The sequence below is a fragment of the Myodes glareolus genome, chromosome X (genome assembly GCF_982192425.1).
Source record: "Myodes glareolus chromosome X, mMyoGla1.1, whole genome shotgun sequence".
NCBI lineage: Eukaryota > Metazoa > Chordata > Mammalia > Rodentia > Cricetidae > Myodes > Myodes glareolus.
This window is the reverse complement of record NC_142053.1, coordinates 136,454,701-136,479,893: the sequence shown is the minus strand read 5'-3', so window position 1 is coordinate 136,479,893 and position 25,193 is coordinate 136,454,701. Positions and strand designations below refer to the sequence as shown.

The 25,193-nt window shown below is 37.5% G+C and overlaps 1 protein-coding gene and 1 pseudogene across 2 annotated transcripts in view; one reads left to right on the top strand and one right to left on the bottom strand.

The window, feature by feature from the left end:
• Positions 1-25,193, top strand: part of Med14 (mediator complex subunit 14) — a 93,477-nt gene that overhangs the window by 12,374 nt on the left and 55,910 nt on the right. For both annotated transcript variants that reach the window (XM_087902494.1, XM_087902493.1), the window contains exons 4-11: positions 2,825-2,998; positions 3,604-3,733; positions 4,559-4,687; positions 5,039-5,146; positions 5,867-5,999; positions 14,841-14,991; positions 15,935-16,046; positions 24,506-24,631. In XM_087902494.1, the coding sequence (XP_087758620.1) occupies positions 2,825-2,998; positions 3,604-3,733; positions 4,559-4,687; positions 5,039-5,146; positions 5,867-5,999; positions 14,841-14,991; positions 15,935-16,046; positions 24,506-24,631 (1,063 nt within the window). The remainder of the gene's footprint in view (positions 1-2,824; positions 2,999-3,603; positions 3,734-4,558; positions 4,688-5,038; positions 5,147-5,866; positions 6,000-14,840; positions 14,992-15,934; positions 16,047-24,505; positions 24,632-25,193) is intronic.
• On the bottom strand, positions 18,935-19,026 carry LOC125418013 (U6 spliceosomal RNA; annotated as a pseudogene).

The window sequence follows — 25,193 nt, the reverse complement described above, 5'->3', positions numbered from 1 at the left end:
AATGACTTAAAATTTATTTTTTACTTTCTACGCATTGGTATTTTGCGAGGGTGTCATGTGGGTGCTGGGAAGTGAACCCAGATCCTCTGGAAGAACCGCCAGTGCTCTTAACTGTTGAGCCATCTCTCCAGCCCCAGATAGTGTTTTTATTAAAAGCATATTAACTTTTAGTAAAAAGTTAGGTTTTACCAACATACATCTAAGCCAAGAGTTCAGTTTTCCTCCATTTATTTCACTTACTTGTTTAGAGATATTTAAGTTTGCTTCAATAATATGTCAAGCAAAATTGAAAACTCTTTGCATATGGTATAATGGTATATTTGAATCGACTCCAGTGAGCTCCAAAGTTCCTCCTATCTGTCTCCCCAGTGGTAGAACTAACAGTGCATACCACCATACTCAGCTTTTTAATTGGATGCTGGGAAGCTAACCCCAGGTCCTCATGCTTGTGTCCCAAGCATTTTAATCACTGAGCCATCTCTCCAGTTCCCAATAGTCTTTTAAATTAATTTCAAAGATTTTATGTCCATCACCATGAACAATTTTAGATATATCTCACTAGGTTTTTCAGTGTCTATTCATACATCCTGAATGATTTCCCTGTGTCTCTTTTTTGAGGTAGTATTTTACTGTGTAATCTAGATTGGCCTTGTATTTGCTGTGTTGCCTATGCTGAAGTCAAACTTGTGATCCTCCTGCTTCAGTGTACTGAGTGCTGGATTACAGGCATGTACCACCATGCCTGCATTCCACTAAAGTTTCAACATCTATTTCCCTGTTGACTGGTGATGATGAGCACATTTTCATTGGCCATTTGTATTTCTTCCTTAGAGAAATGTCCATTCACGGCTCAAAGTCTAACAATTTTTAACCAAATTGATAGTTGGTGTGTAAATATGTTTAAAAACCATGATGATTACTAGGTTTACTAATAAGTTGCTCAAAACTAAAACATTAGCATTAATTTGATTTCTTCCTTCCTTTTTGGTTTTTTTGAGACAGAGTTTCTCTGTGTAACAGCCCTGGCTGTCCTGGAACTAGCTCTGTAGACCAGGCTGGTCTTTGCTTGCTTCTGCCTCCCGAGTGCTAGGAACAAAGGCAAAAGCCACCACCGCCTGACTAATTTGCTTTCTAAGTTTAGAGTATCTGGACTTATTGCAAGTATCTGATTACACAGATCTGCAGGCTAGATAAACTGTTATCTCAGTTTATCTCCCATCTTCCCAGAGGGAAGGTCTCTGGTTTTCTTTTCCCTTAACTGGCCTTACAAACCTTTTCTCCTGAGTGATAAGATTTTTTTTTTCCTGGACAGTGTTTCTGTGTTGTCCCTCTGGCTATCTGATATAGATCTGTAGACCTGGCTGGCCTCAAACTCACAGAGCTCCACCTGCCTCTGCCTTGCAAGTACTGGGATTAAAGGTGTGCACCATCACCATTCAGCACAGTGACAAGATTCTTTTTTTGTTTGATTGGTTTTTTTGTTTTCTGAGAGAGGCTTTCTCTGCGTAACAGTCCTGGCTGTCCTGGAAGTCTCTTTGTAGTCTAGTCTGGCCTCAAACTCACAGATCCACCTACCTCTTCCTGAGTACTGGTATGAGAAGTGAGCACCACCACCACAGTGACAAGATTTCTTTTTAAATTTTTTAAAAATGTGGATTGGTGTTTTGCCATGATTATCAGGTCCCCTGGAACTGGAGTTACAGATAGTTGTGAGCTGCCAGGGAATTGAACCTGGGTTCTCTGGAAGAGCAGCCCGTGCTCTTAACCACCTACCCATCTCTCCAGTCCTGACAAGATTTTTAAAATGGTCTAAATCCAAGATAAAACAAATTCAGCAGTTGAGACTGCTTATTAATTTCATGGCTATGAATATGAATTTAGCATTGGTGGCGTTGATAGACTATTGCACTAGTTACAAAAGGTAGCATTTCTTCTGGCTCTAACTAAGAAGAAACCCATTTTCTGGTTCTTACTTCTTTAATATTAAGCTATATTTCTTTGGAAAAAGTCTTTACCTGTGAATCAATTTTTCTCATTTCTAAGGTGATAGTCATTATAGGGTTGTAGAAATTAGATAATAAAATAACTAGAAATGAAAAGAAAATACAGATCACTGTCAGGGTATGATGCCCTATTGCATTAATTCTGGGTTACGGTGTTTTAAGTTGTCTACTAGAAGCTTGTTTGAAGGATATGAGAGAAAGGAATGCTAGGTATTGATGTAAAACAGAACTAAAGGTTTGAAAGAGAAAGTATTTCAGTCTTGTGATGACTCTTCTAGTGTATTGAATAGAGAACTCATAGAAAGAATTTCTGTATTGGGCAGAAAGTTGCCTGGATATCATACTGGTAGTATGTACTTAGTATTTTCTATGTTCTGAAGATTAAGTATGTGGTACTTAATTCTCAGAACAACTTCATGAAATTGGGAATCTTACCTCCATTTTACTGCTGAAAACCTTAGGCATAGAAAGGTTAACCTGTTTGTCCAAGTGGACAGGACTAGTAAGTTAGACTTAAAATTTTGATCAAGGCAATCTAGGAGTTTATGATTTTACTTTATTGCTGCCCAACAATAGAAGTCTATCACATTAAAACCATTTTATTTTACTCTTTTCTTAATATTTGGTATTATATATGAGTGGTGTCAAAGGTGGAAAAATGAAAGAAAAGTACTGTTTTAGTGTCATATAAATAAACACTTCTTCAAATAAATGTGGAACCACTTATTTTAATATCTTTTGAAGCTTACTTAGGAGTGAGTTAATGATATTTAATGAAGAAAGCAATTTTCAAGGCAGCTTATTTACCCTTTGCTTTAAAGATGATCTCAAGCTTTTTAGATCAGCAAGCTATCTTGTTTGTGGACACCGCTGATCGCTTGGCCTCCTTAGCTAGAGATGCACTGGTCCATGCACGCCTGCCTAGTTTTGCTATCCCATATGCCATTGATGTGCTGACTACTGGCTCTTATCCACGACTTCCAACCTGCATCAGGGTAAGTGTTTTGCTCCTGTACTCGTACAAGTTGAAGACTTTGGGTTTAGATTATGTAGCATAGGAAAAGCAATATTTTAAAAACTATTTTATATAGTTGTTTTTTCTCTACAAGTAAAAGTGTGGTAGTTTGAAATAAATTGGGGCTACGATGTGAGTAGATATTGAACTGGAGAATCTTTTCTTTCCTCCTTTCTTTTTTCCCTCCATTTCCTCCCCTTTCCCTGTCCTTGTTGGGAGTGAGCAGATACACAAATATTATTTAGTGCCTATTTCAGATGTGAAAATAATTGGCACAGCAGTACCATTTTGGAAGTGTATTCAAAATGTATTATAGTAGTTGAATGAATTGGTGCTATTGAATTTTATACATTTAGGAAATAGAGGAAGTCATGTTGTGACATTAATTTGGTGTCATAAATGGAGCACAATGAAGAACATGGTTTTAGCAAGGTGACTATTATTTGCACTGAAATGCATAGTTACTATTATTAGATGTAGATAGCAGAAATGAGTGTTGTGGTTGTCTTGAGTAAAGTAAGACAATGTATCAAGGCAAGTGCAGGTAAACAATTTCATCTTTCTGTATATTATTTTTTTTCGTAGGATAAAATTATTCCTCCAGACCCAATTACCAAAATTGAGAAACAAGCCACACTTCTTCAACTTAATCAGATTCTTAGACATAGGCTTGTAACAACAGATCTTCCTCCACAGCTAGCAAATCTTACAGTGGGTATGTACCTGAATTTTTTTTGTAAGAATATGTTTTTGAGCTGACTGGGCAGTGGTGGTGCAAACCTTTAATTCCAGCACTTGGGAGGCAGAGGTAGGTGAATCTCTGTGAGTTTGAGTCCAAGCTTGTCTACAGAGCTAGTTCCAGGACAACCAAGCCTACACAAAGAAATCCTGTCTCCAAACAAACAAGTGAAAAACAAACAAAATATTTTCTTGGGCTGGAGAGATGGCTCAGAGGTTAAGAGCACCGGCTGCCCTTCCAGAAGTCTTGAGTTTAATTCCCAGCAACCACCTGGGGGCTCACAACTATCTATAATGAGATATGGTGCCCTCTGCAGGCATATATGCAGGCAGAACACTGTATACATAATAAATAAATAAATTTTTTTAAAAAAGAATATTTTCTTAAATGTCCTTTTGGGTTTTGTTCATAGAACAAGTAGATGAAGTTTTAATTTTTGTGGTATTTGAACCTATGATTTACCAGCCATATTTTTTTTCCTTTTTAGTACCTAAAAATACAGTGCTGGTATTTGCACTGGGGGAAGTTAGTGGTATTACTCAAGGCTGGAAGAGAAAAGAGGCCCCAAAGTTGAGCCTGGAGAACATGCTGTGCTGTTGATTTATATGTAGGGAGAGTTGCCTTTGGTTTCTCAATGACCTAGACATTGGTTACTGTCTGTGTCTGAACCATTGGCTTGTTTCAACACTTAGGACAAAGCTTACAGTCTATTTAAAATGTCTCATAAATGAGATTAAAACTTGGAGATTAGCCAGAAACTTGTTGTTTTAAAGCAGTGTCCACTTCTATCTCTTCTAAAAGCAAATGGCCGTGTGAAGTTTCGAGTTGAAGGAGAATTTGAAGCAACCTTGACAGTAATGGGTGATGATCCAGAAGTTCCATGGCGCCTTCTCAAGCTAGAAATTCTAGTTGAGGATAAGGAAACAGGAGGTAAATCGTCTTAGTACTGGTTTTGTCATTTTTCTTTCCTTAATTTTTATTTACTTTATTTGTTTATTTATGGTTTGGCATTTTTATATTGAAGTATTCCTGCAGAAAAATGTGTAGCAATGTATTCTGTAATTTGAAGCAAAATTTTGATGAGCATAATTACCTACTGACTGGAGAAATTTCAGTGTTTCCCAATGTATAATGTTCTGTAGTTTTCTCAAGATAATCTTGGTTCCTCTTTTTTTTAATTTTAAATTCATTTTTAAATTTTAGTGTACACTTCCTTGGTTAATGTTATAATACTGACTTCTCTTTCCAATTAACTGCCTTCTTTTCTTCTACCAATGGAAGATGGCCGAGCTTTGGTTCATAGCATGCAAATCGACTTTATCCATCAGTTGGTGCAGTCTCGGCTCTTTGCTGATGAGAAACCTCTTCAGGACATGTACAACTGCCTACGTATCCTTCTGAAATTTGAGACATGTACTGTAAGGATTTTGTGTCTTCCACTTTCCTCTACATTTTCTGATTATCCTTTGTCCTGAAGTGTAGTAATCTGGTCTCTCTTTCCCATACCCCATCTCTTTTGAATAGAAATAGGCATGGAGAACCAGCCAGTATGAACATTAATGATATATCTATAATAAGACTAATATCAAATTTTACTGCCGACTTTGCAGGCAACTCTTAAAAGTGATTACTTAGAAATAGTATTGTTTGCTGGGCAAGGTGGTATATGCCTATAATCCCAGCACCTGAGAGGCAAGTTGCTGTAGCTAGTTCAAAACCAGCCTGCATTATATAATGAGAACCTGTCTCAAAAAGAGGTACCATTTTGGTGAGAATGTATTATTTGATCAATTTGTATTTTCTAAACAATGATGAATTAAGGGATAAACTTGGACCTATTTTTGTTTATTTAGGCCAAAATTGTCAACCTTTTTTCTAAAATTATGCCACATATTTTACTACTGATTATTATTTGTCATTTGAGAATATAATTTCAGGCAACCACAGGTTTTGTCTTATTTAGGACGAGTCATTATACAAAGATGATTCCAAAAACTTCCTTCATTTCTAGCTTTTTGGGCATAGATTCCTTGTTAGATGACATTTGCCTGTGATTAATGGCTGGTTGAATAGCATATTATATTTGATTTGCTTAACATGATAAATCAGATTGTTTCTGCTTATCTCTTCAATTGGAAGTGTTACATTCCCAGACTTTGATGTTAATCCGAGAGAGGTGGGGTGACCTTGTACAAGTGGAAAGGTATCATGCTGGAAAGTGCCTCTCTCTCTCAGTTTGGAAGTAAGTAAAATTGATTCTGATGGTCTGTGTGATTAATGAAAGATGTTGTTGTTGGTGTTGTTGTTTTGGTTTTTATGGTTTCTTTCCCACATAGAACTGATTTACTATATATGAATAGCTATGTGCCCAGAATTATGTAATTTAATTTAGTAAGGTTCCAGTATCATGTAGACCATGTGTAACATCTGTAGTGTCAATCCATGACAGTTTGGGAGAGGTTCAAAAGAATTTGTTTAGATGTAAAATGGGAGTAAACACTGATACAGAACAGGTTAGATACCACTGCAGTTCTACTTAAGGGGAAGGTACACCAACAGCAAGCTGCCTGCTCAGCTCCTACCATCCAAGTGAACATGAGCAAAGGCGAGAGACCCTTTGCCCTCAGCTTATCAGTTGTCATTCGCAGACAAGACCACTCCCTAGAGTTTGCTGCCCCAAGTCATTGACTAAATGGATTGAAATCATTCAACACTTCCTTTTTTTGTATAAATAAGAAGGTTCTAACCTAATACTAAGCTATATAAAATAAAAGCAATTATTAAGTATTGTCCAGAAGAAAAGGTAATAACATACACAAAATAAAACTACAAACAACAAGGACAATATCAAGCAAGAAATACATACTAAATGCCTAGGCTATAGATAATGGCAAATAACAGATTATTCCAATAGCTGTCCTGTCTTGAGGAGGAGACTATAACTTGTACCTAAAATGTCTTAGCTAAAATATAAGAGGATAGTAACTGTGACTATCTAGTCTTCAACCACATCAAAACCTGAGAAGGAAAATAATATTACCTGATTAAGCAGGAAGTGTAAGCAAGCGACTTCCAAAATATGTAAGAAATGACAGAAACAGCTGGCTACCTGGACAGTCACCCAAAATTTCTCTGTAACACTGGGACAACCAACTTTGGCTATAGACCTAGAGTGTCTGACAGGTCATTTTTAGGTTCAGTAGTCACTTTTTCTTGTATCCTAATTGTTCAGATTGGACAGTGTGCTTATTGTAAGTCAGCAATTGAGACAAGGGCAGTTCTTTGCCCAATAGGCCAATTTTGCCCAGAAGAAAACAAGTTCCATATGGAGTGTTTCCAGTGCCCATCATTCTCTCTGGAGGAAATTGATGCTGCCAGGAGCAGTTATGTCTCATGTCAACAGAATTCTAAATTATTAAAACATTTGAATGCCATATTCTGTAGATAAGTCTTTGAAGTGCTTGAAGGTTACCTATCTATGGAGAGTACATCTCTGCATCTAGAAAACCTAACAAGTATGACAAACATGGGTGACTATTAACCTGTAATTCTTAATAACCTATATAACTTGAGCTTCACATGATAAAAATAAACAATCTTCAAACATGCACAGCATGAGGACAATGATCTCAAAATTGTAACAACATATAAAAATATCTTAATCAGAGGTAAAAATGTAATATGACTAAAATATTCTTAATTTGTATCAATATACAAAATATCTTAAGCAGAAGTAGAAACATACTTTCATTATGACAAAAATAACTTTATATTTGTGTGTAAAAACATTGCAAACAGAAATAGCAACATATACAACATGACAAATAATTTTGAATTTGTATCAATATACAACTTATCTTAGGAATACAAAATTTATTTTACATATGTAACTATGCAAGAATCTATACTAATATAAATTCTCTAAAACTAATAGTTGCTAAAGTAGTTTACAAATAGATACACTAATCTACTTTATTATCCTATTCTACCTTTCTTAAGCGTATTTTGCTTTAGATTTGTAGACATATATCTTTACTATGGCTTATTCCTTTATATATTTATTTTTAAGTTAGATTAGCTTACTGTGGGCTCATGTCAGATTGTTTCAAAGACTATTAGGTTAGATCAGGTTTTGGGTGACACTGGTGATCAAACCCAGGGCTTTAAGTATGCAAACTGAGCATTCTACCAATTGAGATATATCTCTAGTCCCTAAAGCTTAGATTGTTGAGTTATCACTTTTTTAAAACTCTTAATTACACCAACAATTTATTCATACATGCCCAGGAACCCATCCAGAAGCCAAAGGAGATAGGCTGGTCTAGCCAATCTCTCATTAGTTTATATGCAATAATGTTATTCTCCTCTAAATGAACTTTTAGGGAGAATTTGCCATTTGCCATCTTATGTTTATACATAACATATGTACTATAACTGCAGTTCACAAGTCATGAAAGACGCCAGAGAGATCTCATTCAGCATGTAATGCAGCAGGTGTAGAGTCCCAAATACAAACTTTAGACTACTCTGGTAGTCCTGTAGAGGAGGGAGAAGAAAGATCAGAGGAACCAGAGGGTTCAGAGACATCATGAGAACATGACCCACAGAAACAACTGCCTAGGTCTCATGGGGGCTCTGAGAGTTTAGAGCTTGTATGGGTCTGACATAGATTCTCCTCCCTCTACCTATATGACTGAGTATCTTGGTATGCTTGTGGGATTCCTAACAGTAGGATCAGGGGCTATCTCTGACTTTTTTGGCTGCTGGTGGAATATGTTCTTACTGAATTGCATCATAAAGTCTTTATTTATTTATTAAAAATTTCCACCTCCTCCCCTCCGCCCATTTCTCTCCCCTTCCCCCCCTCCCTCTCCAGTCCTAAGAGAAGTCAGGGTGCCCTGCCCTGTGGGAAGTCCAAGGCCCTCCCCCCTCCGTCTAGTTCTAGGAAGGTACGCATCCAAACAGACTAGGCTCCCAAAAAGCCAGTACATGCAGTAGAATCAAATCCCAGTGCCATTATCATTGGCTTCTCAGTCCACCCCCATTGTCAGCCACATGCAGAGAGTCCGGTCTGATCACATGCTCGTTCAGTCCCAGTCCATCTGGTCTTGCTGAGCTCCCATTAGATCAGTCACATCATCTCAGTGGGTGGATACACCCCTCGCAGTCCTGACTTTCTTGCTCATCTACTCCCTCCTTCTGCTCTTCATCTGGACCTTGGGAGCTCAGTCCAGTGCTCCAATGTGGGTCTCTGTCTCTATCTCCATCCATCGCCGGATGAAGGTTCTATGGTGATATTCAAGATATTTATCAGTGTGACTATGGGACAAGGCCAGTTCAGGCACCCTCTCCTCTGCTGCCCAAGGACCTAGCTGGGAACATCCCCTTGGACACTTGGGAAACCATCTAGAGCCAAGTCTCTTGCCAACCCTAAAATGGCTCCCTTAATTAAGATATCTCCTTCCCTGCTCCCATATCCACCCTTCCTCCATCTCAACCATCCCACTCCCCCAAGCCCTCCCCAATCCTCCCCTTCTCCCTTCTCTGTCCCCATCTCCCCTTCCCCCCACCCCACCCCCACCCCCACCCCTACCCCTGTTTGCTCACATCTTTTTCCTGGCGATCTTGCCTACTTCCAATTTCCAGGATAAATATATATGTTTTTCTTTGGGTTCACATTATTTAGCTTCTATAGGATCGTGAACTTGTCCTTTGTTTATGGCTAGAATCCACTTATGAGTGAGTACATACCATATTCATCTTTTTGGGTCTGGGTTATCTCACTCAGTAAAGTGTTTTCTATTTCCATCCATTTGCATGCAAAATTCAAGATGTCATTGTTTTTTACCGCTGAGTAGAACTCTAATGTGTATTTGTGCCATACCTTCTTTATCCATTCTTCCATTGAGGGGCACCTAGGTTGTTTCCAGATTCTGGCTATTACAAATAGTGCTGCTATGAACATAGTTGAACAAATACTTTTGTAGTATGATTGGGCATCTCTTGGGTATATTCCCAAGAGTGGAATTGCTGGATCCTGAGGTAGGTTGACTCCGAGTTTCCTGAGGAACTGCCACACTGATTTCCAAAGTAGTTGCACAAGTTTGCATTCCCACCAGCAATGGATGGGTGTTTTTTCTCCTTACTCCACATCCTCTCCAGCATAGGTTATCATTGGTGTTTTGATTTTAGTCATTCTGACAAGTGTAATATGGCATCTCAAAGTTGTTTGCATTTCCCTGATTGCTAAGGAAGTTGAACATGACCTTAAGTATCTTTTGGCCATTTGAACTTCTGTTGAGAATTCTCTGTTCAGTTTGGTACTCCATTTTTTAATTGGGTTATTCAGAATTTTAATGTCTAGTTTTTTGAGTTCTTTATATATTTTGGAGATCAGGCCTTTGTCTGATGCGGGGTTGGTGAAGATCTTCTCTCATTCAGTAGGTTGCCTTTTTGTCTTAATGACTGTGCCCTTTGCTTTACAGAAGCTTCTCAGTTTCAGGAGGTCCCATTTATTCATTGTTGCTCTTATTGTCTGTGCTACTGGGGTTATATGTAGGAAGTGGTCTCCTGTGCCCATGTGTTGCAGACTACTTCCCACTTTCTCTTCTATCAGGTTCAGTGTGGTCAGATTTATATTGAGGTCTTTAATCCATTTGGACTTCAATTTTGTGCATGGTGATAGATATGGATCTATTTTCATACTTCTACAGGTTGACATCCAGTTATGCCAGCACCATTTGTTAAAGATGCTGTCTTTCTTCCATCATATAATTTTAGCTCCCTTGTTGAAAATCAGGTATTCATAGGTTTGTGGATTAATATCCGGGTCTTTGATTCGATTCCAACGTCAACATCTCTGTTTTTATGCCACTACCAAGCTGTTTTCAATACTGTAGCCCTATAATAGAGTTTGAAGTCAGGGATGGTAATGCCTCCAGATGTACTTTTATTGTATAGGATTGTTTTGGCTATCCTGGGTTTTTTTGTTTTTCCATAGAAAGTTGATTATTGTTCTCTCAAGGTCTGTGAAGAATTTTGTTGGGATTTTGATGGGAATTGCATTCAATCTATAGATTGCTTTTGGTAGAATTGCCATGTTGATCCTACCAATTAAAGAGCATGGGAAATCCTTCCATTTTCTGGTATTCTCTTCGATTTCTTTCTTCAAAGACTTAAAGTTCTTGTCAAATAGATCTTTCACTTCCTTGGTTAGAGTTACCCCAAGATACTTAATGCTATTTGTGGCTATCATGAAAGGTGATGTTTCTCTGATTTCCCTCTCTACTTCTTTATTCTTTGTGTATAGGAGGGCAACTGATTTTTTGGAGTTGATCTTATTTTATCCTGCTACATTACTGAAGATGTTTATCAGCTGTAGGAGTTCTTTTTTTAAAAAATATTTATTTATTTATTTATTTATTATGTATACAGTTAGTCAGAAGAGGGCACCAGACCTCATTACAGATGGTTGTGGGCCACCATGTGGATGCTGGGAATTAAAACTCAGGACCTTTGGAAGAACAGGCAATGCTCTTAACCACTGAGCCATCTCTCCAGCCCCAGCTGTAGGAGTTCTTTGGTAGAGTTTTTGGGGTCGCTTATGTACACTATGATATCATCTGCAAATAACAAAAGTTTGACTTCTTCCTTTCCAATTTGAATCCCCTTGATCTCCTTATGTTGTCTTATTGCTATTGCTAGAACTTCAGGCACTATATTGAAGAGGTATGGAGAGAGTGGACAGCCTTGTCTTGTTTCTCATTTTAGTGGAATGGCTTTAAGTTTCTCTCCATTTAATTTGATGTTAGCTGTTGGCTTGCTGTACATTGCTTTTAATATATTTAGGTATGAACCTTGTATCCCTAATCTCTCTGAGACCTTTATCATAAAGCAGTGTTGAATTTTGTCAAATGCTTTTTCAGCATCTAATGAGATGATCATATGTTTTTTCTTTCAGTTTATTTATATGATGGATTACATTGATAGATTTTTGTATATTGAACCAGCCCTGCATCTCTGGGATGAAGCCACTTGATCATAATGGATAATTTTTTTGATATGTTCTTACATTCGGTTTTCCAGTATTTTATTGAGAATTTTTACGTCGATGATCATGTGTGAGATTGATCTGTAATTCTCTTTCTTGGTTGAATCTTTGTGTGGTTTTGGTATCAGGGTAACTGTAGCTTCATAAAAGGAGTTTGGCAATGACTCTTCTGTTTCTATTTTGTGACATGTAAGGAAGTATAGGTATTAGCTCTTCTTGGAAGTTCTGGTAGAATTCTGTATTTAAACCATCTGGTTCTGGGCTTTTTTTGGTAGGGAGGTTTTTGATGACAGCTTCTAATTTCTCACGATTTATAGGTCTATTTAAATTGTTCTCCTGGTCTTGATTTAATTTTGGTATATGGTACTTAACTAAAAAAAGTCCATTTCTTTTACATTTTCCAATTTTGTCGCATACAGACTTTTTTTAAGATTTATTTATTTAGGGGCTGGAGAGATGGCTCAGAGGTTAAGAGCACTGCCTGCTCTTCCAAAGGTCCTGAGTTCAATTCCCAGCAACCACATGGTGGCTCACAACCATCTGTATTGAGGTCTGGTGCCCTCTTCTGGTCTGCAGGCATACAAGCAGACAGAATATTGTATACATAATAAGTAAATAAATAAATAAATATTTTTTAAAAAGATTTATTTATTTATTATGTACACAGTGCATATATATGTACACAGTATATATATATATATATATGTGGTAGTGTTTGTGTGTTTCCCTTCTTTGAGTTGTGCTGGTGGAGGATTGTCAGATGTCTGTGTTATTATGGGTGTTGTTGGTTTCCTTGGTTTGTGGTTTTTCTTCTAGTACTTTCTGTAAGGCTGGGTTTGTGGCTATGTATTGTTTAAATCTGTTTTTGTCCTGGAATATCTTGTTTTCTCCATCGATGGTGAATGCAAGCTTTGCTGGGTATAGTAGTCTGGGCTTGTATCCATGGTCTCTTAGTGTCTGCAGCACATCTATCCAAGACCTTCTGGCTTTCATGGTTTCCATTGAGAAGTCAGGTGTAATTCTGATAGGGTTCCCTTTATATGTTACTTGACCTTTTTCCTTTGTAGCTCTTCATATTTGTTCTTTATTGTGTATGTTTTATGTTTTGATTTTTATATGGCAAGGGGATTTTTTGTTGATCCAGTCTATTTGGTGTTCTTTATGCTTCTTGTACCTTCATAGGAATATCCTTCTTTAGGTTGGGAAAGTTTTCTTCTATAATTTTGTTGAATATATTTTCTGGGTCTTTGAGCTGTAATTCTTCTCCTTCTTCTACCCGTATTATTCTTAGGTTTGGTCTTTTCATGGTGTCCCAGATTTCCTGGATGTTTTGTGTTAAGAATTTGTTGGATTTGCTGTTTTCTTTAATCAATGAGTTTATTTCCTCCATAATATCTTCAGCATCTGAGATTCTTTCTTCTATCTCTTGTATTCTGTTGGTAATACTTGTCTCTGTAGTTCCTGTTCATTTACCCAGATTTTCCATATTCAGCCATTCCTCTGTTTTTGTTTTCTTCATTACCTCCATTTCATTTTTCAAGTCTTAAACTGTTTCCATTACCTGTTTGATTGCTTTTTCTTGGTTTTCTTGGGTATCTTTGAGAGATTTATTCATTTCTTCTAACTTTTTGTTTGTCTTCTCCAATTCTTTAAAGGAGTTTTTCATATCCTTTTAAGGGCCTTTATTATTTTCTTAATGTTATGTTTAAAGTCGATTTCTCCTACTTCTTCTGGAATAGGTTGTTCAAGTCTTCTTGTTGTGTGATTACTGGATTCTGGTGTTGTCATGTTGCTTTTCTGGTTGTTGAGGTAATTCTTGCATTGGTTCCTGCCTATCTCTTCCTTTGAATGCAACCAGGAGAGTCTTAGCATCTTGGTCCAATCTTTTCTGTGACTGACTGTGTACTTGGGGAATTTTCTTGGTCTGGCCTCTCTTAGGGCCCCTTGGCACTGGAGCCGGTCATGCTGGTGGATCTAAGGACCCCACAGATGGAAAGGAGTGCCCTCTGTCTGAATCTCCTCAGTTCAGGAACAGGAACTGTTCCTGGGCCAAGGACCACACAGACAAGAGGGCAGACTTGGGGGAGGCAAGGTCGTGTGGAACAAAGAAGCCCCTGCAGCAAGAGCTGGAGGGGCCTTGCACTCCCTTCCCTGGACCTTTCGGCCTGGTGGGCACACACTTACACCTCTGGATGGGTCTCCTCAGTGCAGGAGTAGGAACTTTTCCTGGGCCAAGCACCTCGCAGACAATAGCAGTTATCATTTTTATTAACGAATCAATCCCACACCAGTTATGTTTTAAGGGGTTATTTATTTGGCGGGGGGTAAAACTTACATACACCATAAACCGTCAGGAAGGGAGCCTAGTCGCTGGAGCAGGAGCCGGGAGCAGCAGCTGAAACCGAGCACCGGAACCAAGAGCCGGAACCAAGAGGGCCTTATCCGGAACTGCTTCTCTTTTTAAGAGAGAAATATACTACGCCCCAGTGGGCTGGTATTTCAGCAGCTATTGGCTGACGGAGCGGAAGTCGCTCCCCGCTGCACTGTGGGCTCCTGCTTCAGTGATTATTGGTTGAGGCAGCGGAAGTTACTCCCACAACACATTTTTTAAAACATACTTGTTTTTCACAGTTTCCCATTTTTAAATTGTAACTTACAAAACCTAATTTCGAGAAAATTGCTTTGAGCCCATTTACCTTTAATTCTTGTTTACTTGAGTTCTGATTTTCTGTAGATAAATTAGAGACAGATACTTCGTATAAGATGATTTCTCTTTTTAAGTTTTGGGTTTGTTCTTGTGAGTGCAAGTATTTTATTTTTAAAATCAGTATCTATTTTTAAAATGTAGTAGAGCAAATGCTGAATTGGATTATGGAATAACTATCTTGTTCATATTAATGTATCCCTGCACAAACACACACTGAGGGCCTGCTATGTTCAAGGTTCTGACTCAGTAGCATAATGCATGTATCTGTTTGACTATAAAAGTTCAAAAGTTATGTTGATATGTCATTCTCTCTTGTCCTCTTTCAGTCAACAGGTTCTAGGGAGAAAAACAGGCACAGCATCTGTTCACAAAGTTACAATTAAAATTGATGAAAATGATGTCTCCAAGCCTTTACAGATATTTCATGATCCTCCTTTGCCAGCTTCTGATTCTAAATTAGTAGAAAGAGCTATGAAGGTAAACGGTTCTCAGTGTATTTTAATACTGACTGATTAAATAAATATAATTTAGCACATAGAAAACTTTTAGCACAAATTCTTTGAAATATGTTATCATTTCTAAACCCCTGTAAGAAACTTGTTTTAGGTCAGTTTTATACTTCTGTATTTGTTTTTTGTCTTTTTAGCATCTTGTACTATATAAAATAATTTTCAGTATCTTCTTTTAGTTTAGTATGTAGAGCAATGCTATTGCATCTAAGAATACACTCTTATGCTGAATTATGCCTCCAGCCTAGTTTAAGTTTTTTAGTTTAAATCAGACGATTTTATTTTTTATTTTTTAAGGTCTGGAATCTGAGAACTGTGACTATATATATATATATATATATATATATATATATATATATATATGTCTATGTTGTTGCTTTAAGGTGGAATCTCTCTATGAAGCCATGGCAAGCCTGGAACTTAATATTTATACCAGGATGGCCTTAATTCACATAGATTGAGTTGCTTGTGTCTTCCTCCTAAGTGCAAGGAAGGGTCTCATGTCACTTAGACTGACCTCAATCTTGTTATGTATCTGAAGATGACCTTTGAATTTCTGATCTTCCTGCCTCTACCTCCTGAGTGCTGAGATTACACACAGTTTATGAAATGCTTGGGAATCAAATCCCGAGCTTCCTGCATTCTGAACACTTAGCCAACTGAACTATACCCCTAGCCTGTTGTATTTAGGAAAATACTAGTTTTAGTTTTGAAGTTTCTAAAGTCATACAAAATAATTAAAAGCTCAGACTCATTTACAATATATTTTTTACTTTATCTAAGTTTGCTCATACTAGTTAATTTCCAGTATGGAAAAGAAGTATCTTAAGGCACAGTTGTGTGCACACTCACACTTTTATAATCAAAATGTTTTAATTGTACATTTGACTTTATTGTTGCTATTTATGCAGATTGACCACTTATCAATAGAAAAGCTCCTGATTGACAGTGTACATGCAAGAGCCCATCAGAAGCTGCAGGAACTGAAGGCCATTCTTAGAAGCTTCAATGCTAATGAAAATTGTAAGTGTTTTCAATTGATGATCTTAATTTTCTTTTATTTAAGGGCTTTTCTTATATGACTTTCCCTGATGTATAGTTTTGTTGTGGATACTGGGTCTTTGTTGCCTTTAACCCTAAATCTACCATACCTGTCTGAATTTTTACCTTATTTATTTATTTATCTTACTTAGCTTGTCTTTATTTTTGAATTGTTTGCAGTTTCTTCTCAAAAATGTATCCTTAGTAAAATAGAAACATTTTAACATGACTCGTAATTTAGTGTTTCTTCTCCTGACAAAGTAGCACTGCAAATACTTTTATAATGTACTTATAAAATAATGCTGAACAAAGCAGAATTCAGCTCTTGTTTTCAGTTTTATTACAACTCTAAATCCATTAACAGTGTTAAGAATAAGAAATTCAGGAGAAATGGTGCAGTGGTTAAGAGCATTGGCTGCTCTTCCCCAGGTCCTGAGTTCAATTCCCAGCAACCACATGGTGTCTCACAACCATCTATAATGAGATCTGATTCCCAGAAAGGCAGAGCACCCATATACATAAAATAAATAGTTTTTAAAAAAAGAATAAGAAATTCAGATGTAAAAAGAGTGGAAAATCTTCTAAATTTAATTACCTAACTAATATGTTAAGAACTTTAGATGTAGCAAATTCTTCATTCCATGTAGTTTCCATTTACTGTCCTTATGTCCATTCCAACATTTTTTTGGTATATAGGGTCTTGTTAAATAGCCCAAACTGCCTTCCAATTTGTGGGCTTGCTACTTCAGCTTTTCATTGGTTGGGATAACAAGCATTGACCAACATGTACAGCTCCCCCAGTTGTTTTTTATTACAATTACCTTGTGCTCAGAGTGTAGAGTATAATTAAGATGTTGTAGGTGAAGTGCCTTTAAAGTAGAAGCTAGTAGTAGTGAAGGTACAGAGCTCAGATTACTCCATTATACTTACAGAAAAGTGACTTCTTAGGTATGTAAAAGTAACGGTGGATTAAAGTCATTTTGATAAAAGGAGATAAAACACTGCCTGAAGCAAAGACAACCTTTGAAAAATGGACAGTACATGTTCATTCAAGAATGTTCTGGTGTTCTGTTCAATAGTAGACTAGCTAGTTAATAATAGTATACTGTGTAATAGTTACAAAAGAAAGTTTTAACTGTTCTTATCACAAATGCTTAATGTTACTGGTATAGTAATTACTTACTTATCATTGCATAATTTATAAATGTATTACAATATCACATGATCTATAAATATATAATTATTTTATGTTAATAAAAATATAGTCATTCAACCGAGCGGTGGTGATGCACGCCTTTAGCCTTTAATCCCAGCACCGGGAGGTAGAGGCAGATGGGTCTCTGAATTCAAGGCCAGCCTGGTCTACAAGAGCTAGTTCCAGGACAGGCTCCAAAGCCACAGAGAAACCCTGTCTCAAAAATCAAAAAAAAAATTATATATAGTCATTCAACAAAAACCAATGAATAGTGAGAAATAGGATCGACAGTAAATCATAGTATTAAAATATGACTATAATATAAAGTTTTTCTTTCTCTTAGCATACAGAACAATTGGTCTCCTTTTCTTTTCATCATTTTAAAAGACTGATTTATTTTTCTTTTATGTATATGCGTGTTCTCCCTGCATATATGTCTGGTTACTGCAGAGGCCAGAGGGGAGTGTTCAATTTCCTAGAATTGTTATAGAGTTATATACTGTTAACTGCCATGTAGGTGCTGGGAATTGAGCAAGGATCTTCTGAAGGAACAGTCATTTCTCTTAACTGAGCCATCTCTCCAGCTCCCTCCCTCTCCACCTCCTTCTCTCCCTCCCTTCTTCCATCCCTTCTTTCCTCTCTCTCTTCCCTCATTGGCTTTATAGACAAGACTGGGCTTTGAACTTTGAGCAATGCTCCTTGGTCAGTGCCTCCTCTCTTCAAGTTCTGGAACAACTTGTATGGACTATGAGTTTCAAAATGATTTCACCGTGACATTTTCATATGTGTATATTTACTTTGCTCATATCCACTCCCACTGTTGCTATCTCTTGTTCTCACCTTCCTTCTCTGATTTCTTTCTTCCCTCAAGTAACCCCACCTTCTGTTTTCATTTCTTGTGTATTTTGTTAAATATCTCTTTTCATACCATCTGTATATAGATTTGGGGTCTTTTTTATTATTTATTTATTTATTTATTTATTTATTTATTTATTTATTTGAGACAGGGTTTCTCTGTAGCTTTGGAGCCTGTCCTGGAACTAGCTCTTGTAGACCATGCTGGTCTCGAACTCACAGAGATCCTCCTGTCTCCCAAGTGCTGGGATTAAAGGTTGAATTTGGGTTTTTTAAATCAAAAAAATATATTTGTCTTTCTTCGTCTGGTTTATTTTGGTTAACTTGTTCTCCAGTTGCATCTGTTTTCCTGAAAATGCCATAGTTTTGTTGTTCTTTATAGCCAAATGAAATTCTGTTGCATATATATTCCACATTTTAAATATCCATTCATCTGATGATAGGCATTTAGATTGATTTTCAGTCTTGAATGTGGTGATTAGTGCTGCAGTAACACGCATGTGTTTATGTCTTTGTGGCAAACCAACTGAGATTCCCACCTAGGACTGATGAAGTTGGGGAATGCAATAGTTTGTTTTTTGAGGAAACTAAAGTCTGCATACTGATTTCTCTAGTGGTTGTACTAATTTATAGTCCCAACATTGCTAGCATTTTTAAAATTTGATTTCTTTCTTTCTTTCTTTTTTCCCCCCAAGACAGGGTTTCTCTGTGTAGCCCTGACTGTCTTGGAACTTGCTCTGTAGACCAGACTGGCCTCATACTCAGAGATCTGCCTTTGCCTCCAAATGCTGGGAATAAAGGTGTGTACCAACACCACTGGGAAAATAAGGAATGCTTCACAAATTTGCTTGTCATTTTTTCACAGAGGCCATGCCACTCTTCCCTATATGGTTCTAATTTTAGTATATGTATGTTTTGTTGTGGTTGTTGTTTTATTTTGTTTTTTGAGACAGTTTTTTTCTGTGCAGCCCTGGCTCTCCTGAACATGCTCTATAGACCAGACTGGCCTCTGTTACTCTCCCCGCCACCAGTGCTGGGATTGAAGGCGTGCACTACCATGTCTGGCTGATTTCTTGATAGTAGACATTCTCATTATAGTGAGTGCATTCTCATTTGCATTTTATTAAGAGAGCCAAGAATGTTGAACATTTCATGTATTCATTGGCCCTTTCTTTTTTTGTGAAAACTGTTCATTTGTTCATTTATAATTTGGATGATTTTTCTCTATTTAATTTTTTAACTTCTTTATAGATTAGAGATACTAATTTCCTTTTCAGATTATGTAGCTGGCAAAGATTTTTTTACATTTATTTATTTTATTAAATTTATTTTTTTAAACAATCTTTTCTCATTTTATATACCTATCCCAGTTTCTACTCCATCTCCTCTTCCTGCTCCCCCCACCTTCCCTCCACTCCAGCTTCCATCCACTACTCAGAGAGAGTAAGGCTTCCTAAGGGTAGTCAACAAAGTCTGACTTTTGAGGCAGGACCGAGGCCCTCCCCCACTATATCTAGGCTAAGAAAGGTATCCTTCCAAAAAAATGGACTCCAAAAGGCTACTTCAAGTACTAGGAATAAATGTTTGTCCCAGTGTCAGTGGCCACACAACTGTCTCCCACATTCAGATGGCCTAGTTTGGTGCTATGCAGGTTTCCCTGCTATCAGTCCAGAGTCAGTGAGCTCCCTCTCAGTCAAGTCAGCTGTTTCTGTGTGTATCCCCATTATGGTTATGACCCCTTTGCTCATATTATTGCTTCTCCCTCTCCGGAAGCCCGGCACCGTATTTAGTTGTGGATCTCTGCATCTTCTTCCATCAGTTGCTGGATGAAATTTCTATGATGACAATTACGGTAGTCATCGATCAGATTACAGGGGAAGGCCAGTTCAGGCACCCTCTCCACTATTGCTTAGGGTCTTAGCTGGGGTCATCCTTGTGGATTCCTAGGAATTTCTCTAATGCCAGGTTTCTTGCTAGCCCCCTAATGGCTCCCTCAATCAAGATATCTCTTTCCTTGCTCTCCCTGTCTGTCCTTCACCATCTCAACCATCCCATTCCCTCATGTTCTCCTCCTCCCTCTCCTTTTCCCTTCCCCTTCCACCCTCCCTCTGCACCCTCACTCCCAAATTTCTCAGAAGATCTTGTTTAATTCCCCTTCCCTGGGGGATCCATATATGTCTCTCTTAAGGTTTTCCTTGTTACCTAGCTTCTCTGGGGCCGTGGACCCCAGGCTGGTTATCTTTTGTTTTACTTCTAATAGCCACTTATAAGTAAGTAAATACCATGTTTGTCTATCTGGGTCTGGGTTACCTCACTCAGGATGATTTTTTTCTAGTTCCATCCATTTGCATTCAAGTTTCAAGATGTCATTGTTTTTACTGCTTAGTGGTACTTCATTGTGTAACGTACTACACTTTCTTTATCCATTCTTTGGTTGAGGGGTACTTAGGTTGTTTCCAGGTTCTGGCTATTATGAACAATGCTTTTATGAATATAGTTGAGCAAATGTCCTTGTGGTATGAGTGTTTATCCTTTGAGTATATGCCCAAGAGTGGTATTGCTGGGTCTTGCGGTAGATTGATTCCCAATTTTCTGAGAAACCACCATACTGATTTCCGAAGTGACTGTACAAGTTTGCACTCCCACCAGCAATGCAGGAATTTTCCCTTTATTCCACATCCTCTCCAGCATAAGCTATCATCAGTGTTTTTGATATTAGCCATTCTTGCTGGTGTAAGATGGTATCTCAGAGTCATTTTGATTTGCATTTCTCTGATGACTAAGGATGTTGAGGAATTCTTTAAGTGTCTTTCAACCATATGTGGGTGTTAGGAACGGGATCTGTTTCTCTGCAAGAGGAACAAGTGCTTTTAACTCCTGAGTTATAGCCAGCTCCTTGATTTTAGTGTATTGATGAAACTTTCCACTGTGGTTTTCTTTTGATTTATTTGTTTTTTTATTTCTACTAGCAGTTTTATTTTTCTCTCCTATTCTCTTTGTTGAAAATCTCATCAGTGTTGGTAATTCATATCTATCCTTTCAGGCTTTTGAAATCTGGATCCATAATTGACTTCCTTAACTTATCTGCTTACTAGTTTTTAAAAATAATTTTTACAGACAGACTTTTTTATTTGTTCAGTATTTTTTTTATTTCTTCAGTATTGGAGCTACCTCAGTATCTTTCGATTTGCTAATTAAAGAGTTAGGATCTTTTGTATGTGCCATGTTGCCTTGCTTTTTCATCGTTCTTTATGCACCCCGTCTGTATTGGGGGAATTTTTTTTACTGAGAAACCTTCTCTTGAGCAGTCAATCTCAACTATCATTCAGAGATGACAAAATAAGGTGCTGTAACATTAAATCAAGCCTGATATGGAAAAATACTTAAAAATAGATTAATGCTAACTAGTATAACACCAGTGACCATAGAAGAGAAAATAACAGAATGGTAAACTATCACCTTAAATTTTATAAGATAAAAGTAAAAATAGTAAAGATCAAAAGAAAATTGAACCAAAATTAAAAAGAAGAAAGGTGACTGTTAGGAAGACAAAAAAAAAGAAGGGAAAATGTTGCACATTTAAAGAAAAATGCATAAACAAAATTACATAAATGTAAGAAGAATAAAGAAGAAAAACAAGACTTTTAGTGGGAGGGAACTTTTCACTATTATATAGCTTTTGAAACCTGTAGTGTATATATATATTGTGCTTATTTTTCTTTAATAATAAGAACAATAAAAATTCAACAAATATTTACCTTTCTTTGTTTTGTTTTATTTTTTTAAAAGACTCAGTATGGCAGTTGACACTTAAAATGCTAGCACTCATAAAGCTGAGACTGGAGGATCTGAAGTTCAAGACCAGCCAGACTACATAGTGAGCTCAAGGTCATTTGGGGTTACATAGCGAGACCCTGTCTCAACCCCCCCCACCTTACATAAAATAAAAATAATACTGAAATTATATTAAAAGGAACAATTGGAGAAAATGAGGGGAGAACTAAATGGCAAAGTACTAGCACCTTTTGTTCTGGCTACTCTAATATCGGAGTCTTTCAGGTGGAAGGGGTGGTCAATTGAAGTTGGAGTCTCTTCTTTTTCCTATCGTTTAGGAGGTTGCTGAACCTGGACCAGTCAAGTATCAGATATCTGAACAGAACTGTCTTCATTTTAGGAGCTTCCCTTCTTTGCATACCAGAAACTTCTGCTGGCCATTCTTAGATTTTTAGCCTGTGGGCCATGCAGGTTGTCCCATAATCCAGAGAATTCCCAGTTTGTACACCCTGGATTGACCATGTTCAAGTCAAGGGGTGTCTATTGAATGCATTGGGGAGTCAAGAAAGCAGAGCACTGACATTTATGCTGCAAGACTTTGGTGTCGCAGTGTTTTGAATGCTGCATTGAACACCCTTTGGGAGGGAGGAGGCTGCAGAAGTTGAGAGACCTCCCCTGGATCTGAGCTTCAGAGTTCTCAGTCCCACCAGCAGAGAACCTTGCAGCAGACAGGTGACTACAGAGGTTAGGCTGCCTGCTGACCTTGGGCTCAGGGCCTGTGAGACTCTATCCCCAGATGATTGGGGTCTATTATTGCCATCGACCACCAGACCTTTCAACACTCAAGCCTCCTGGTGCATGAATTTTGGCTCTGCTGATATCACAACTACCCTCCACTGCAGTCTCCTACCCAGAGGCTGTGGCATATTGTCCCCCAGGCCCTTTGACTTGTGATTGTTTCAGAATAGTGCCTTATCTCAAAATGGCACCCAATCACAGTCATTCAAGATATGAATGAGAAAATGGACCTCATCTCTGATGTGGAAGGGTCTTCTATCTGTTGCTTTCATTGGTTAATTAATAAAGAAAACTGCCTGGCCTGATAGGTCAGAACATAGGTAGGCGGGGAAGACAGAACTCAATTCTGGGAGGAAGAAAGCAGAGACAGAGAGCTGCCCGCCATGAAGCTGCAGGGTCAGACATGCTGACTATTTCCTGGTAAGCCACGAGCTCGTGGTGACATACAGAATATTAGAAATGGGTTGAATCAATATGTAAGAGTTAGCCAATAAGAGGCTACAGATAATGGACCAGGCAGTGTTTAAAAGAATACAGTTTCCATGTAATTATTTCAGATTAAAGCTAGCTGGGAGCCAGGTGGCGGGACACAGCCTGCTGCTCCTTTTACATATCTCTACTGCAGACTCAATCACATATTTGGAATCATTCTCTAAGCAAATGCCCTGTTGAGAATACAGTGTTCTGCTGAGTGGGTAGAACTGCCAATCACTTTATCAGGGCTTCCTGGCCTAACTTGATGAGGCTTCTGTATTGGGTCTTGTCCACACCCTCTCCCTTCCCACCCGGGAGTCCTAACATTAAGTATAGGGGTAGGGAAACTTATCAAAAATGGAAATGTGGACCTTAGGAAGAAAAGGCCGGTGGTCCAGAACTGTGAATGTATTGGTTAAATGTTTTTCCTGGGTGTATGTGTCTGTTAATTGTCAGTGTTCAGTAACCTTAATTACAAGATCGTAAGAAGCTACCCCCTTTTATCTTTCTCTTTTTAAAAATTACTTATCTTTATCTTATGTGCATTTGTGTTTTGGCTCCCAATGACTGGTGTGTGGAGAAGCTAATATCTTTATTTGACAAAATAACACAGAGGAGTGATGCTTCCTGAAAGGCTGGCCTTTGAGGTGTGTCATTACGGCAGGACTTCTGCGGTCCTCAATCTGAGCGGTGCTTACTGTGTTTTCAGTTACTAGGTTTCATTATCCTTGATTGAGGGAATAAAGGACAAGTTAATAGGAAATACCACAAAACTCTTAGACTAAGTGTATTGTCAGCTTTAGAAGTTTGGCTGTCATTGTCTACATTCTCATCTCATCTTGGATTTGAAAATTAGGTATACAAATGAGAACAAAAATTCCATGTAATGCTGTATAGCTGTTAAGTGTTTCTTGAAAAACACGAGTTCTTTGCTATCAGAACAATATCAAAAATCCCCAATTTTTAACAAAAATTACATTGGAAATCTTATTGAGCTATAAATAAAATTTATATATTAAACTTTTTCTTGACACTTTTTTACTAATTAAAATCTCTAAAAGCAAGTATATTGAATGGAAGTAAATCAATTAACTGATGGGATTGGTCTTTTATTGGAGTAATTGTTTTTATGGTATTTTGAATTAATTTTTCTGTCTTTCTGTTTTTTTAAATATGTCTTCCACAAATCAACTAGAAAAATGACTTTTCAGTTACTACTAATTGATACTGTGATTCAGTTTCACTCTTTAGATTTAGGTCTTTGCTTCTATATTCAGAGTCATTGCAAAATAATTTTGTGAGAATATTCAGATTGAAAAATAATTTTTAATTCTCAACTGTTCAGCTTCCATAGAGACTGCACTTCCAGCTCTTATTGTTCCCATATTGGAACCCTGTGGTAATTCGGAGTGCCTACAGATTTTTGTAGATTTGCATTCTGGAATGTTCCAATTGATGCTTTATGGACTTGGTAAGTTACAAAATGTAGTCACTCAATGTAAGAATTTATGTTTGTGTGTGTGTGTGTGTGTGTGTGTGTTGCCTGCATATATGTATGTGCACCACATGCGTGCCTGGTATTCACAGAGGTCAAAGAGGGCATCAGATCCCCTGGAACTTGTTGTTACCAATGACTTTGAACCACCATGTGGGTCTTGGGAATTGAACCCCTGGTGTTATGCAAAAGCAACAATTGCTCTTAACTCCGAGTCATCTCTCACCCAAGGAAAAATGTTTTTTTTAAAAAAATTCAAAATAAAAATGAATTGCTGTAATGTGTAGGAAGGCGTAGTGTGTGCAGTGTTGAAAGTAAGTGTGGAAGGAATAATGAACTGCCTTATATCTTTTACTTGGAACTCTTAAGTCTGATTTGAATTTTTATTTGTATCAAAAGTTAAATTTGTTTATTATATAAAAATAACAACTTTGATGGTTGATGGTTTTTACATTATTTGTCCAGGAATTCAATTTCCATTTCACTACTAATAACTGACATAGAAATGACTACTAGGAATTGCTAATCTAATTTGTGA